Source organism: Heterodontus francisci, chromosome 18 (assembly GCF_036365525.1).
Source record: "Heterodontus francisci isolate sHetFra1 chromosome 18, sHetFra1.hap1, whole genome shotgun sequence".
Classification (NCBI taxonomy): domain Eukaryota; kingdom Metazoa; phylum Chordata; class Chondrichthyes; order Heterodontiformes; family Heterodontidae; genus Heterodontus; species Heterodontus francisci.
The window spans coordinates 65249182-65265671 of NC_090388.1; the positions used below are offsets into that span (position 1 = coordinate 65249182).

Sequence of the window (16490 nt, forward strand, 5' to 3'; positions counted from 1 at the left end):
TCACCAATCTTTGACTCCCTGCCCCACATGTGTTGAATTTGAAATCCTTGTTCTCATCTACTAATTGCTCTATCACCTTGCTCCTCTATTACTCTGCAACCTCTGCCAGTTCTAGTACTAGTACAAGCCCTTTGCTCTTCAGACTTCAGCTGTCTTTGGGCTTTCTCCTTCCTCTACCTAATCTTTGATAGCGGACTGATTACCCGCCTTAGTTCACACTTTAGAAATTCATCTTTAAAGGTCTCTGCCTTGTTTCCTCTCTCGTCATCTTGGAATGTCTCCTTACCTCTTCAAATTTCCTTCAATTACCTTTCCTAATTCTTCTATTACTGCTTTGTGTCTATTTTGCCTCTGTGAAGTCCCTTGAGATGTTTTGCTATGTTAAAGGCATGATATACATGCATAATGTCTTGGGGACAAATGGGATGCCAAACATCTAGTTATAAAGTAATAAGTTTCCAGTGGCATGCTGCTTGAAGGAGCAGATCTCTTGCCACTGGTGTGAAAGGGTATCGTATGGAAGGAGAAAGTCCTTCCAAATAAGAGCCAGTTGCTAAAATTTCTGGCTCAGGATCCATTTTTCTTACACCAATCTGTGAAATATCTTGGCACTTAAAGGGACTAGAATACATGCAAATTGTTTTTGCTGAGTTAAGTGATCTCAACCAGTTTGGTTGTAGGAGCACTGCAACTGGCCTCAGCATCCCTGAGTTACACAGGTAAAATCAGCTGTGGATCTAGCTCCTAATCATCAGATCCACTGATTCCTGGTGACTGAATGGGGTAATGTTTTGTGTATATGCTTGGCATGCCTTGGCTGCCACCAGCACATTATTGGAAAACTATAGGACTGATGGGTGCTCAGAAAATGACTTCCATTCAGTGAAGTTGTGATTTCATAACCGGATTTTTAGCAACACTTTTGAATTATGTTTAATGATTCTGTTCAATTTATAATTTGGACCTTCGGTTTATAGTGACTGAATGAATCAATTTCTGTTATTAATTGACATTCTGAGATTCTTGCTGGTGTTTTGATATTCCATTTCTTTTTCCATGGAAATCCAAAAATCAGTAGTCTTGCTGGATAGGGCCTTCTTTTGTTGCCCCCCCCCCCCATCCCCCTCCTCCCCACCCCCGTCCCCCATCCCCCTCCCCCCCACCCCCGTCCCCCTTCGAATAATCTGCTCATTGTCAAGAGTCACACATGGAATAATGATGACCTCCGGGTCAGGCGCTGGAGGGCAACTGGAATTTGTGGAATCTTACGCCGATGAGGAGTCAATGCCTTGAGGTGAGGGGAGAAGATTGATGAAGAAAACTGGTGAGAAAAAAATTATTGACAATTTCACAGTTTCAGGCAGGATGCAGAAAGCATCTTCCATCTTCGCTAGCTTCCCCATGATACCAATAGATAGTGTGAGTAAAGCCACTGCTGTGAACACAAAGCCAGCACTGTGTGCTTTGATGCATATAAAAATGTCTTTATTTTAGTACAGTGCAATCTTGTGCAACCTACGTCATCCCTAAAGCAAAATACATTGCAAGGTCAATCGGGAAATCTTTCAAGGGGTATCTCTCAACAGGTGCTGTTGCAAGACTAAATTAGTTTTTTTCCCCCAAACATGCTCACTTTTCACAAAAGAATCGTTCTTTATTTGGTAGAATCTGATAAGCCTGAGAAACATTTCAGAACTTTCCAGAATTGACTAATTTGTGGAAAATTCTTGAACCAGGTCAGTGTATCTCAAACAAATCACATTCTGGGAATAAAGGTTGTGATTTACCCATACAGCAAAAGTGAATTTATAATGTTACTTCAGTGTCAAGAAATAGTTATAACTATCAAGAAAGACCGAATTCACTGTGGCTCCTTTCTCGAGAGATGGAAAGGCTGTGGGGTGACCTAATAAAGGATTTTAAAGTTATGAAAGGGTTTGATAGGGTAGACATAGAGAAGATGTTTCTGCGTGTGGTAGATTCCTAAACTAGGGTTCAGAAATGCAAGATAGACATATAGAATAAATAGATAGAGTAAATCCAATAAGGAATTCAGGAGAAACTTCTTTACCCAGAGAATGGTTAGAAAATGGAACTTGCTACCACAAGGAGTAGTTGAGACAAATAAGATTGATGCATTTAAAGGGAAGCTAGATAAGTAGGTGAGGGAGAAAGGAATAGAAGGATATGTCGATAGAGTTACATGCATTAGGGTGGGAGAAGGCTCATGTAGAGCATAAACACCAGCATGGGCCGAATGGCTTGCTTTTGTGCTGTAAATTCTATGTAGTCATGCAGAGGGGGGAGGTATTGTGATCAATCAGAGGAACCACTTATTTATCTTTGATCTATAAATAGACTGATTGCACAGATACCAATGACACGCAAAGAATTTGCCTGCCTATATCACACCAGTTCATCTGTTGCTCTGAAATGGAGGATCACATTGGCTCGATAGTGCAACTCTGTCACCAAATAAAAAATAATTAGCTAAGATTAATCATGGGTAATTTAAACTAATGCAGTTTGCTTTTAAAGAAACTGATGCTCTTTGTTTTTAAAAAAAAATCATAATTAGAACAACACAGCCTTTAGGCTGTAACAAATGAGAATCATGAGAATGGAACATAAGCAGTTTGTCAAGGTAATCTCAACCCTAAGATGTTCTCTTGCCATGGTCACAATCCAGAGTGCAGAAACACAAGGGGCTGGATTTTATAGAGGCCTCGAAGTCGGGATGCATGGCGGGGGCGGGGGCGGGGGCGGGGGGGGGGGATGAAGATTGCCTCCGATGGGGCCTGCCACAGACCTCGACACCAGCAGGGCCTGTCCCGATCTTGCCAGCAGTGGTGAGGCCTTGCGGCGGCCCCCTTGCCACTCGGCGACGGGACCATAACTTAAATATTCAAATTCATTTACGCACCTGAGTTAATGATGTTCCCGTCACCTCCTGAAGTGCCGCTGCGATCTTCATCCCGGCAGCTGGCACTGCCGCGCCCTCGAAACCCCATCCGGGGAAATGAGGCGCAACACCTGTGGGGAGTGGGGAGGAGGTAAGTTTCTCAGTACAGGAGTGGGGGGAGTGGGGTTAAACTATTCTGTTTGGTGGAGAGGATGGCGGGAAGGGTAAAGTTGAAAGTTTGTGAACTTTGTTGGGGGGGGAGTAAGGTATACAAGGTAAGTATTTTTGGGGGGGAGAAGGTAAGGAATGAGTGTATTGTTAATTGGGAGGGGGGTGAGAGAGGGGCTGGAAACTTTGCCCACAATGTGACTTTAAAAATTGAAAGTACCGGTAAGGGCTTGAAGCCCTTTAAAAATGGCGTGGTGCCTGCATGGTGGTGCCGGACACTATTGCTGGGGAAGGAGCAGCCACCCCCTTTACGTTATTGGGGGCAGCCGCTCCGCCCCCCCTCCATTTAAATAAGCCCTGCATGAAATATAGCAGGGGCTCAGTGGCGCACAAACCGCACGTGCGCCGCGCCTTCTTCCAAGCTCACCGCCATTACAAAATTCAGCCCTAGGTGTCTGGAGGGCCACCTCTCCCACTGCCAATACAGGATATGTCTCCTCCTCTCCACCAAGACCTCCAGCGCAGCGTCTGAAAACGTTGGCCACCCCTCTTTCCCATGTTGTCCCATTCCTCACTATTTTCCAGGACAGATTCACTTCCTGCACGATTTCCAGCACCTGCTCCCGTCACAATGCACCTTCCCTTAAAGAGCTGCAGACTACCGTTAAGGAGTGCAGTCTAACTTTAAGTGGTGCTGACAAGTTACCTTTTTGGGCCACCGGCTGATGCTTGCAAGTAACAAACAGCATTTGGTCCAAACAGCAATCATTCTAATGAGCAGGGAGCTCAAGGTTGGTGTGCTGCCTTTATCTCAATCAACGAGTGCAGGCCAATCGTGCATCACACTCCCTGTGCTGGTTTTTGGGAGCTAGTCAATTTAGTCCCGTAGGAGTTCCCCTTCAGTCTTATACAGGGTGTACCTTTCACGTAAAGTGATATTCCTTAACTTGGAGTTCACGGTCATTCCATTCTCCTGCCCACTGCTTCCCCCCCACCCCCCAACACTCCCATACGTACATACCATCCACCTTTGTTAATATTCTAAAACTTAACGTTGCCACTAACATTGTGTGTCCACTTCTTTTACTCATGCGAAGATGAATCACATGAGCAGCTTGCAGATTAATTTTAATAAAGTGTTTCAGAAGGTGTGGATAATGGAGGGATAACCCAATTTAATTGTTAGATTAAGACAGTATAATTTTTCAGAGACAGTATTCTTTTGGTTTCCAAACCCACTTTGCAAATGATTTCTTTACACAGAAAGTGCTGAGAATGTGGAAGTCACTGCCACACAGAGTGGTTGAAACCGATCGCATTGACACATTTAAGTGGAGGCTTAATATTTACATTGAGGGAGAAGCAAATAGAGGGGCATGAGGGGGTGAGGATGTAATTAGAGTGGGAGGAATATAAACACACAAGCCAAATAGCCTGTTTCTGTTTTGTATATTCTATGCAATTCCACGTGATTGCAATGTTCAGGTGATATTTGCACAATCACTTTCATAAAGAAATAGACATAGATTCTGGATAAGATAATTTAGTGAGGACAGCAAGCTTTAGCATGAGTGCATTTAGCAAAGTATGAATATTTGGAATCAGATTGACATCTGCATCAGCAAAACAGGATACCCATTCACTCTGCGGAGGAGGGTGCTCTGTCCCTCTTGTGATATTGTTGTTTTTGTCATTGTCTTAGATGTGGTTAGTGTTAAAATTGTTTTATCCCTACAGAGGGTAGAGTAGTGGTTACATTATTGGACCAAGAATCCAGAAAACGTGAGTTCAAATCCCACCAGAATTTGAATTCAATTTAAAGAATCTGGAAATAAAAAGCCGGCGTCAGTAAAAGTGACCGGGGAGTTGTTAGATTGTTGTAAAAACTTAATTAACTCCTTTAGGGAAGGAAACCTACTCTCCTTATCCTGTCTGACATATATATAACTCTTGTTAATTGACTCTTAACTGCCTGACAACTAGGAATGGGCAATACATGCTGGCCTTGCTAATGAAGAACAGCCTGAGAACGAATTTTAAAAAGTACTTGCAATTATAATGGTTTTCCGAGCAAATAAGGTATTAGGGGTCAGATTCCAGTCAGGCCAAATTGTTTCTGTTCTGGAAATTATGAAAGACTGCCCCATGATGATTATACCTTATTCAACTGATAGGAGTGGATGGAATGACAAATTCCAGAGAAAAATGATGTGAAATTTCTCCACCCAGTTCTCAAAATATATTTTCAGTCATGAATTCGACTTTTAAATTGGTGAGATAATCCATCTGGCAGTCGAGTGATTTGAAAATCTGAGTATTTACTTTTATTTATCATATCTTAACTATAAATTGTTTCCACTTTAAATAACTTCCAGCACTTATATAGAGTACCAGCCAAAATGTTTATTACTGAACATCACATAATCATTGACATGACATTCCAAGCATGTTCCAGTTTCTGATTTCTTCACCACAAATTTGAATTTTCCTACAGAAACAGAATACATGAGGTTGCACCTGCATTGAGCTTTAACAGTTTCTTGCAGACCAGTCTTTATTCAGGACAGACTAGTATGTGGACCCAAATAATGACAGATGATGAAGAGAGCCTGGAGGGACAAACCCTTTCAAAAATGGCTACAGAGATAGACTGAGTGTTATATATTTGAGGGAAGTGAAACTTAGTAGAGTCTATTTTTCCTCCACGTTTGTACAGTGACTATGGAGACAGAGCATTAAGGCTATATCATATATGAGTTACATTTATACAAGAGTTGCAAAACAAACACCATCATTTATCATGATAACTCTATATTCCAGTGAATTAAAAAATCATCATGAAACTGAAAAATGAAGTTGCAGAGCAGCTAACCCTTACACTCTATACTACTAAATCTTCTTCTTCTTCTTTGGCCTCCTTATGTCGAGAGACAATGGATAAGCGCCTGGAGGTGGTCAGTGGTGTATGAAGCAGTGCCTGGAGTGGCTATAAAGGCCAATTCTAGAGTGACAGGCTCTTCCACAGGTGCTGCAGAGAAATTTGTTTGTCGGGGCTGTTACACAGTTGGCTCTCCCCTTGCGCCTCTGTCTTTTTTCCTGACAACTACTAAATAATACTACTAAATAATAATACTACTAAGTAATCACCTAAAAAGTAGCGAGTTGTATTCTGTGTCTAACTTTACAGTCAGATTGACAAATAGGGACGAAAATGTGACATGTCTGCATTCTGCCAACAGATTGTTGTGTTAACTTTATGAGCAAAGACACATCAGGCTGGCAAGTGTTCCATTCATGGTTAGGGAGCTGTTGAGAAGTAGCCTCGGTAGCTCTGGATCACCTTATAGAGTTAATGGCCCTCTCCAATTCAAATCTGTAACAGGTTAGTTTCACATACAATATGATGCTGAATTGCTGGTAGACACTTCAGAGATTGGGGCCAATGATGTTTTTCCATCTAAACAAAATTTAAAAGAGAATTTTGCCATGCAGTGTTCCAATGAAATCTACATTATAATTTTAAAACCTGTGCAAATAGCCCGAAAAAATTAAAAATAAATCTATGTGGTGGCTGGGCGGCATTCGATCCCATATTACCTTCCAGTACTCCTTGCCTATATTGACAGTCTAATAATAATCACTCAATTATATTGTTTTTATTTAAATAGATCATCTGAATTTAAATCTGTGTAAATAAATTAACCACGAAGCACTCTCATTTACACATTTCACCATTCTCACTTGGTGACCAATAAGATGATTTGGCCGGGGTACATAATTTAAAGAGTACTTGTTAAGGTGACAAGAGTATTGGAGGAAAAACAGATGATTTGACCAAGGCATAATACAATTTAAAAAACGCTTGCAAGGTGACAACATTGGAGAATAAATCATTCTACTTAGGCTCAGTAACACAATGTCAGGATTCAGATACTAATATGGAAGGGCACACCCTACTGCAACAATGAATGTTCATCTCCCACTCTCTGGGCTGGATTTTACATTGGGCGGACGGGAGCTGACTACCGACGTAAAAGTCAGTGGCGAACCCGCTTCCGCCCAGCCCAGGGACCCGTCCCACATTTTACGGGTCCTCGGGCTTAATTGTTCCGAGGCGGGACTTCCACCCACTTGAGGGAGGAAGTCCCGCCTCATTGAGTTGCCGGCCAATCATCGGGCCGGCAGCTCTTAGTCCCAGCAGCGCCATTGGGAGTAGTGGCCACTGCTGGGACTGAAGCCCAGCTGAGGACATGGAGCCAGGACTACAGATAATTTACAGATCGGTCATGCCCCAGCGAGGCAAGGATGGTCATGTGGGTGGAAGGGGGGGGTGTCTCGGGTCCTGTGGGTGGTTGGGGAAGCGGGGACAGCCCTCAATTGGGCATCCTGTGTCTGTTTGTAGGGTCCACCCCAGGGCGCTGAGAGGCCACCAACTTTCACTGGGCAGCCTTTCACGTCTTCCGGACGCCCGCTTGCCATGGGTAAAATCCCCGTGGAGACAGGCAAAGGACCTTGAGTGGTCGTTAAGTGGCCACTTAAGGGCCTTGATAGGCCTGGGGCTGGTGGCCCATTTCTCGCCCCCTCCTCCCCCACCTCCAGCCCATGTAAAGTGGGATGGAGGTGGGAGCGGGTTGGGAAGGCCTCCCGGAGCCTCCTGCTCAATGTTATGCCACCCGCAAAGCCCGCCACCAACCGGCTCGCTGGGGTGGCGTAGAATTCCAGCCTCTGTTTCACTGATTTTCACATTGTTGACAATCTCCACTATTGCAGAAGTGCAATAATAAACATTCAGAGTAGTCTCGGGTAGTTAAATCTCATCTGTTGTTGAGAGGATTTTACCTGCAAAAGTTTGATGGTGCTTAAGACCATTGTAGAATGAAATGTTTAATTTTGCCTGTCTGTATTGCATTTAAACCCAAATTCTAAGGGTGCAAGGATGGTAGTAACACAGCGCATCTGTTAATGCAAGTTGTTGGATCCCATTAGTTGCACAAAGAGAGACGAAGTCCGACTGTAGCTTTAAGAAACTCTATTGCAGTACTTCTTGGTTACATCATCAGCAAAGCAAACAACAACAACACCTGGGCTCTTCTCTCCTCTCCTGCCTGAGCAGGGAAATCAAGCCTTTCTTATAGTTCTTCATACAAATCAGTGACACCCCCTTTATGTTCCCAATTGGTTTACAAACTCTGCAGTTTCTTGGTGTCATGGCCTGATTGGGGTACTGCCTTGTCACCTTCCCCTCTAGCAGTTTCGCATCCCCCCTATCTCCTTGGACCGTTAGGCTGATTGCTATACAATGGGCTACTTTTAAACAGCTTGCAGCTGTCCTGTTAGTACTTCTTCTACTGATAAGCTTCTGTGCAGCCCTGAAACTATGAAGTCAATTCTGATAAGCTGTCTCTGCAGCTCCGAGGTTAGTTTGGAATAAATTATGCAAGTGGCATGTGGCTCCGCTAGAAGTTATTTAATAAACCGATTCACTCCCACTCTGTGTTTCTATTCGAAAATGTTTTACTTCAAATATCTTTCTTTAGAAAGGAGTTTCCCATTAACTTTGGGCCATCCCTTATATCATCATCAAGGTTAGTTTGTCTGAAATACTAAATTTAAGTGAATTTAACTTGTATCAGCAAAACACACAGAAATCAGTGGTTTATATAAAATTATCCATTCATTTCACAACTACTTTCACTCACTTGTGCTGCAGTACTTTAGAGCTATGCAGTTTGTTTTCCCTATCCCCTTTATACTGATGAAACAGGATAAGACTTCAGACTGTTATCCTCACTGCAGACCCGCATTTGCTTCAACAGAGACATTTCATTTGCTCATGTAATTTTATCCTTCATCTTCTCCCTACTTTCTTGCATCCAAATTATCTTCCATTTCAAAAGGTCCGACACCTGTGAACACATTTCTGGCTGTTCTTATTCCTACTCTTTGATAGTTTAAGAACTGTAGCAATCAAGCAAATTGGATGGTGGCTCCTCTGGCCAATTTTCCCCACCAGCTGCTGGGAGCTCCAGCATAAATGTATGCTTAGACTGGGATTTGGAAGTCCAATGCACTGAAATTATAACTAACATCATCATTCTGCGAAGGGTGAAATCTGTAAAATGGTATGTTGCATAAATTAGTTGATTTTAATGAAAAAGACAATTAAAGGAGATATAATGGATTCAGCTCAAGTAACAATCTTAGTCAGTCTGGGTGACTGTTAGAGCCTGGCCTTTGGGATCATCGAAACGGTCATTAGTTGTCAGCTGCATGATCATGTGGATGCCATAGGTGAGGATGTACAAAAGAACCAGCGATGTTACCAGGGCCATCCAGATTGCACGAGTGAAGAATGAGGTACAGTCATTTGCATAAGCAAATAGGTTATTCTCCACTTTGAAACCCTGAATCTGTTGAAGGAGAAAAGACATTAAAAACAAGAATATCTGAAGCACTGTTGCAAATATTGCAGATGAGTTGGTCTTTCACACATGTAGCTTCAAATTTGACCAATTAGATATCAGCTTTGATTAAGTGGGACCACCCCTGAATCAAATGGTTGTGGATTCAAGTCTCAGTCCAGAGATTTAAGCACATAATCAAGGCTTACACGTCAATGTAGCACTGAGGAAGTCCTGCACTATTGGAGGTGCCATTTTTCAAATGAGATGTTAAATCAAAGCTCCATTGCTCTCTCAGTTGGACAGAAAAGATGCTATGGCACTATTCGAATATGAGAGGTCTCCTGTTGTCCTATTCTCCATGGCCAACACTTATCCCTCAACAAACACCACTAAAAGTAACAGATCATGATTTGTATCAGTTAGTGGGACCTTGCTGCGTTCAAATTGGCTGCCCCATTTCCGACATTACAACAGTGACTAAATTTCAAGAAGTACCTTCTTAGCTGTGAAACACTTTGGGACATCCTGCAGTTGTGAGATGTGTTGTATAAAGTTCTCTCTTTATAATTAAAGAGCTACTTCTTCAATTCTTCTCAATCAGTAGAAACCAACTGCAGACAGATGCCAGTAAACTGTGCCTCACTCATGCATTAGAATGCACATTCTGCATTTTCTACTTCACACAGGACAGTGTAATGGCATCTCCAGTTCACATTATTGTGACAATGTCAGTGATGGACCAGCAGGTGCATGAAGCAGAATTATTTCACCTTTTATTCAGGATGGTTTAAAGGGTCATCATTCAGGGCAGCTTGTTTACAATTTCTCAGGTAACAAAGGCCACTGAAATCTGATGATACCATTTGTTGGCAGTGATGTTACCTGATCTATAGGGCTAGATTTTACCAAGCCTATGATGTTGGGCTCTGTGGCGGGGGGGACGGGGGAAGTGGGGGAGATGGTTGCGGCAGAGTCCCGCCATGGAGGCTGATGCTGGGAGGGCCTGGCCCTATTCTCCTGCCGCTAGGCAGTGGGACCTCAATTTCAATATTTAAATCAATGACATGAATGAACTTACCCACAATCTTCTGGGCCTGCTACAATCCTCAGTGCAGCAGCTGGCACTCCCACACTTTCAACTCCCCGTCTGGGTCAAGCCGGTGTGACACTGGTGGGGAGGGGGGAGGAGTTCAGATTTCCTGTGCGGGAGGGGGGATGGGGTCAAATAAACGTAATGGGTGTAGGGGATGGTGGGAACAGGTGAAATTTAAACTTTGTGCAGTCTGGTGGGGTGGAGGGGGTGCTGGTGCGGGAAGATCATATTTAAAAGGTAAGTGTCCCTGTACATGGATGACGTCGTCGTCTGCTGGTCGGATCCGCTGTCCGTTCGTGACTGATGAGCATCTGCGACCAGTTCGAACTGGCCTCGGGAGCCAAAGTTAACCATGGCAAGAGTGAGGCCATGTTCTTTGGGAACTGGGCTGACCAATCCTTTGTCCCCTTCACCATCAGGTCAGACTATCTGAAGGTGCTGGGGATATGGTTCGGAGGGACCGGGGCGTGTGCCAAAACCTGGAAGGAGCGAGTAGCCTGGGTATACCATAAACTGAGTATGTGGGAGCAGTGATCTCTCTCCATTGTGGGTAAGAACCTGGTCATCAGGTGCGAGGTGCTCACGTTGTTGCTGTACGTGGCACAGGTCTGGCCCATACCCCACTCCTGCGCCACAGCGGTCACCCAAGCCATTTTCGGCTTTATCTGGAGATGCAAAATGGACCGGGTCCGGAGGGACACGATGTTCAAACCTCTGGATGAGGGCAGGAAAAATGTACCCAACGCCGCCCTCATCCTGATGACCACCTTCGTGTACGGCTGCAACAAGCTGTGCGTAGAGCCCCAGTACGCAAACGTCAAGTGTCACTACGTGCTGAGGTTCTATCTGTCCCTAGTGTTGCAAAGGATGGGCCTGGTCACTTTGCCGCAGAACTCTCCATCCAATTGGACTGTGCCGTACCACCTATCTTTCGTGGGAAAATTTCTGCAGGGAAATGCCTTTGACCACCAATCCATCAGGCAGTGGTCTGCACGGGAAGTTCTCAAGGCCCTACGGGAAAAGGAGATGGTGGATCCTGTCGGATGGTTCCCCGAGCAGATGTTGGACCTAAATCAGACGCTGCTTCAGATCCTGAAAGTCCATTCATTTCAGAAAATTGTGACCACATCAGCCCAATAGATAGGTTTTGCTTATTCAACATGTGGTTTGTACAGTGGAGCCACCTTCAAAAAATAGCTTTTCTTTTGATTCATTTCACACATAACACATTTCAGGATATAATATAGGAAAGAAGTAAACCGAGGCAAAGGAAAAAAAAGCCAAAACATGGCCTTTAACTAATAAATCTGAAAATCAGTCACAACCCATTGAAATGGCAAGCTTGCAAGCCAGTGATTCCAAATATATAGCCTTTAATATTATGAGAATTTAAATCATTATGAATCCGTATCAATTTATTATTTTGTTTTGAAGAGAGATATGAATATTGTAAGGATTTTTTTTTATTTGTTCATGGGATGTGGGTGTCGCTGGCCAGGCCAGCATTTATTGCCCATCCCTAATTGCCCTTGAGAAGGTGGTGGTGAGCTGCCTTCTTCAACCGCTGCAGTCCATATGGTGTAGATACACCCACAGTGTTGTTCGGAAGCCAGTTCCAGGATTTTGACCCAGCGACACTGAAGGAACGGTGATATAGTTCCAAGTCAGGATGGTGTGTGGATTGGAGGGGAACCTGCATCTTGCCCTTCTCCTTCTAGGTGGTAGAGGTTGCAGGTTTTGAACGTGTTGTCTAAGGAGCCTTGGTGTGATGCTGCAGTGCATCTTGTAGATGATACACACTGCTGCCACTGTGCATCGGTGGTGGAGGGAGTGAATATTTGTGGATTGGGTGCCAATCAAGCAAGCTGCTTTGTTCTGGATGAGCTTCTTGAGTGTTGTTGGAGCTGCACACAACCAGGCAAGTGGAGAGTATTCCATTACACTCCTGATTTGTGCCTTGTAGATGGTGGACAGGCTTTGGGGAGTCAGGAGGTGAGTTACTTGCCGCAGGATTCCTAGCCTCTGACCTGCTCTTGTAGCCACAGTATTTATATGGAAACTTCAGTTCAGTTTCTGGTCAATGGTAACTTCCCCCCCACCCCAGGATGTTGATAGTAGGGGATTCAGTGATCATAATGCCATTGAACGTCAAGAGGAGATGGTTAGATTCTCTCTTGTTGGAGATGGTCATTGCCTGGCACTTGTGTGGCGCAAATGTTACTTGCCACTTATCAGCCCAAGCCTGGATATTGTCCGGATCTTGTTGCATTTCTATATGGACTGCTTCAGTATCTGAGGAGTTGTGAATAGTGCTGAACATTGTGCAATCATCAGCGAACATCCCCACTTCTGACGTTATGATTGAAGGAAGGTCATTGATGAAGCAGCTGAAGATGGTTGGGCCTAGGACACTACCCTGAGGAACTCCTGCAGTGATGTCCTGGAGGTGAGATGATTGACCTCCAACAACCACAACCATCTTCCTTTGTGCTAGGTATGACTCCAACCAGTGGAGAGTTTTCCCCCTGATTCCCATTGACTCCAGTTTTGCTGGGGCTCGTCGATGCCATGCCCGGTCAAATGCTGCCTTGATGTCAAGGGCAGTCACTCTCACCAGGATTGGCAGAAAGTAAACATTTTTCTATTTCTCATATCTATCATCAAATCAACAATTGTACTTGTTAATAAAAACAGGGTCACAAATGATTTGTTCAATGTCACCTATTTACCTGAAATTCAGAAATGGTGATGGTCCAGGCTTCCGCTGCCTTGTTAGCTGCAATAAATGTTGCACCATAAATCCTACTGGTTCCTACTAACTGACAGTGGAAGGAATACTCCTGTGGTGCTGAGATACTGGACACATTAAACACTGCAATATTTAGCTCGTCCTGCACAATTTCAACAAAATCCAATGTGAACCAGTTTCGAGCTGATCCAGTGTAGAACTCGTTCCTCATTAGAAACCTTTGATAGAAAACAAAACATGCAAACTTTTTTTTGCAACACCTTATTGTTTGGTAAATTATATGTTTAAAAGAATTTATTTTTCCTGAAATATGCTGTGAAAAAATACCTTGTTAATGTGACAGATTCAATGCTGTTGAATTGCTAAATCCTCATGGCAAATTTACTTCAAATGACAACGAGAATTAAGAGTGAAGAAATTAATGGGAAATAATCACATGTCTCATAGAGTCATAACGGCACAGAAGGAGGCCATTTGGCCCATCGAGTCCATGCTGGCTCTCCCTAGAGCAATCCAGTCAGTCCCATTCCCCAACTCAATCTAAGGTCAGGAGCAGAGGAGAGACAGAGAGGCAGCATAAAGACATAAGCAATGATTAAGAAAGGATCACATTCACTGATTTACTATGTACAATGCCATAATACTGAATAGTAATAAAATGAAATAAAAGTATTATATATAATTAGGGACAAAATGTATGAATCTAAAATTGGGATGGAATTATGTTTGCAAGCCCTGTTTCCATTATCTCCTGCCCTTTAAACCCACTGTACTTAAGGATAACATTTAAGGCTGCATTTTAAGAGTCCGCCGCTGAAGAATTTGGCATGCCCGCACGGGCGCCGCGTCACGGAGCCGCTGCAATTTCAAACGCGGTGGCTCATTAGCATGGCCGCAGCGCCCGCCCCCAGTGATGACCTGGAGGGGGCAGGCGAGGCGCCGGTGCCATTTTTAAAGGGCTTGCAGCCCTTAATGGCCATTTAAAAATTAAAGGGCTAGGTAAGTTAAATTGTAACAAAACAGAATTACATGATCATTGAATGCATTTCCCTCCCGCCCCCACAATGGCATTTCTGCCCATTTGTGCCCCTCCCCCCACTACCGGAATGCAAATATTTAGAATTTGCCCTTTTCCCCCACCAAATTTTGGCAACTTTGTCCTTTACCCCTTCCCATCAGGACCCCGCCCGACTAATCCACATCGTTTTAACCCCGCTTCCCCCCTCCTGCGCAGAGAAAAAATGGTCCTTCCCCCTCCCCACGGGCGTTGCGCCACATTTCCCCAAATGGGGATTCGAAGGCGCGGCATTGTCGGCCACAATGAAGATTGGTGCGGCAATTTAGGAGGAGATGGGATCCTCATTAAATCAGGTATGTAAATTAGTTTACATATTGAAATGGGGGTCCCATCACTGAGCGGTGGGGCGGCCACCACGAGGCCTCGCCACCGCCGCCATGATCGGCACACGGCCTGCTGCCGTCGGGGCTATTGGCGGGCCTCCGCCAAACCGATCTTCATTGCCCCCTGCCAACATTCCCGACAGCGGAGGGAATGTAAAATCCAGCCCTTAGTCTTGATGATCTATGACTATCATGGGAAGTGAACAAGTAATATATTAAACATCTTGCATCTAAACATAATTCCTGTTACTTCCTTACATAATAAATTTCTATGTTCATATTTCTGATGGGAAATGCCCTTGTAAAATTTTCAGTTTATAAATGCACATCCTGCCAGTGGAGGTACTGCAGTGTCAGATAATATAAAACAATCCTTTATTCTCTGCACCAGAAAATTATTTTTTTTATTGTGCCCTAAGAAAAAAATGCTCCTTGCTGCTTTGGACGCCTGTTCCCTGTTACTGAACAGTTGCCACTGTGGGCAATGCAGTAGGCAGTCTCATGCTTCAGGGAAGTCCTTTCTAACCTGTCCTACCTTCCTATTGCTCAAGAGGTTCCATTCAGGCTGTGAGTAGTGGCTCCAGCTCAGCCTCGCTCTTCAAGGTCATTTCTTTTCCCACCTCTGGTTCCAAAAGCTTCCTGTCTCATTCCACTCCTGAATGCCTCCAGTTGCTACTCACCTGATTGATTGCCTATTCCTTCCTGAAGGCCTCCACAGTAAAGTTACTTCTCTGACTCAGGTGGATGGTAATCCTATTTACTTTGGCCCTTGTTCACTGGTCACTTCTCAGATTTCACATTCAGGCCATGTTTCCCACCCGGTGCCTTTCATCGGGGTAATCAGCATGCTGCTTGCCTGTTGAAACCTGCTCCACTGTGTATGGGACCTACACTTTTTCTCAGTTGCTCCTACAGCCTGTCCCATGCTACTTGCGTCCACCCCGCAACCGACAGCCCAGCTTTACCAGTAGCACTGGGTCTATAAATCTGCCACTGGACCGGGGAAACAAAACATAACTGCATAAATGTCAGGAGCCAGATGTCACTTTAGGTCTGGTTTCAGTCTAGCTTAAAAGCTGTTACCACATTAAACAGTTCAGGAAAACCCTTTGATTGTATAACGGATGCACGGAGAGCAGACTTTGCCTGAGTGAGATGTAGTCAGAGTGTGAAGGGGAGAATTTGCTTCACATGGCAAATTCTGGTCAGTATTTCTCAATGTTCAATTTAGATTAAGAGTCAGGCTCTGACATAGAGCTTGCAAACTTCAAGTTAATTAAATTGCCTTGTTAAACAGGGAGCTGCCTGGCAGTGGCAGTTATCTGTCAATCAGCTTAAAGTAGTTAGTTCAATTGGTGTTAATTACTGTAGCAGGAAGCTAAGCTCGCTAGTGACTCATCAGAGGCTCTATAAAAGTCAGGTTTCCTAACTGCATGAAGTTAGGAGTGCATAGTGAGGAGATGTATTCAGAGTGAGATGGTGGGAGTTTGGCTCATGTGGGGATTTGGTGCTGAAGGGGAAAGTGGTGTTCCTTTTTTAGCCTCCATTAGCTGTAGAAGATGTAAGTTGCTTCCCAGAAAGAGGGTAATCTAGTGAGAGTTTGAAGAGTCTGGGTTCAGAGCATTCCAAAGAAAACTGAAGTGTGAAGGTAAGTGATTGGTTGGTGAACATTTTCTCTTTTTTTTTTCTCATCTAAATTAAGGAATTTTAATTGGGGTTAGTATAAAGTTAACTGAAATAATAAAAATTAGAATCTTCTGAGACTTGGGGTAA

The 16490-nt window shown here is 44.0% G+C and overlaps 1 protein-coding gene across 1 annotated transcript in view; it reads right to left on the reverse strand.

The window, feature by feature from the left end:
• Nucleotides 1-9270: 9270 nt before the first annotated feature.
• The window catches only part of LOC137379878 (V-type proton ATPase subunit S1-like), a 78372-nt gene continuing 71152 nt past the window's right edge, over nt 9271-16490 (reverse strand). Inside the window, exons 9-10 of the mRNA XM_068051278.1 lie at nt 13297-13534; nt 9271-9480 (exon numbers count right to left, since the gene is read on the reverse strand). Of these exons, the coding sequence (XP_067907379.1) occupies nt 9271-9480; nt 13297-13534 (448 nt within the window). The remainder of the gene's footprint in view (nt 9481-13296; nt 13535-16490) is intronic.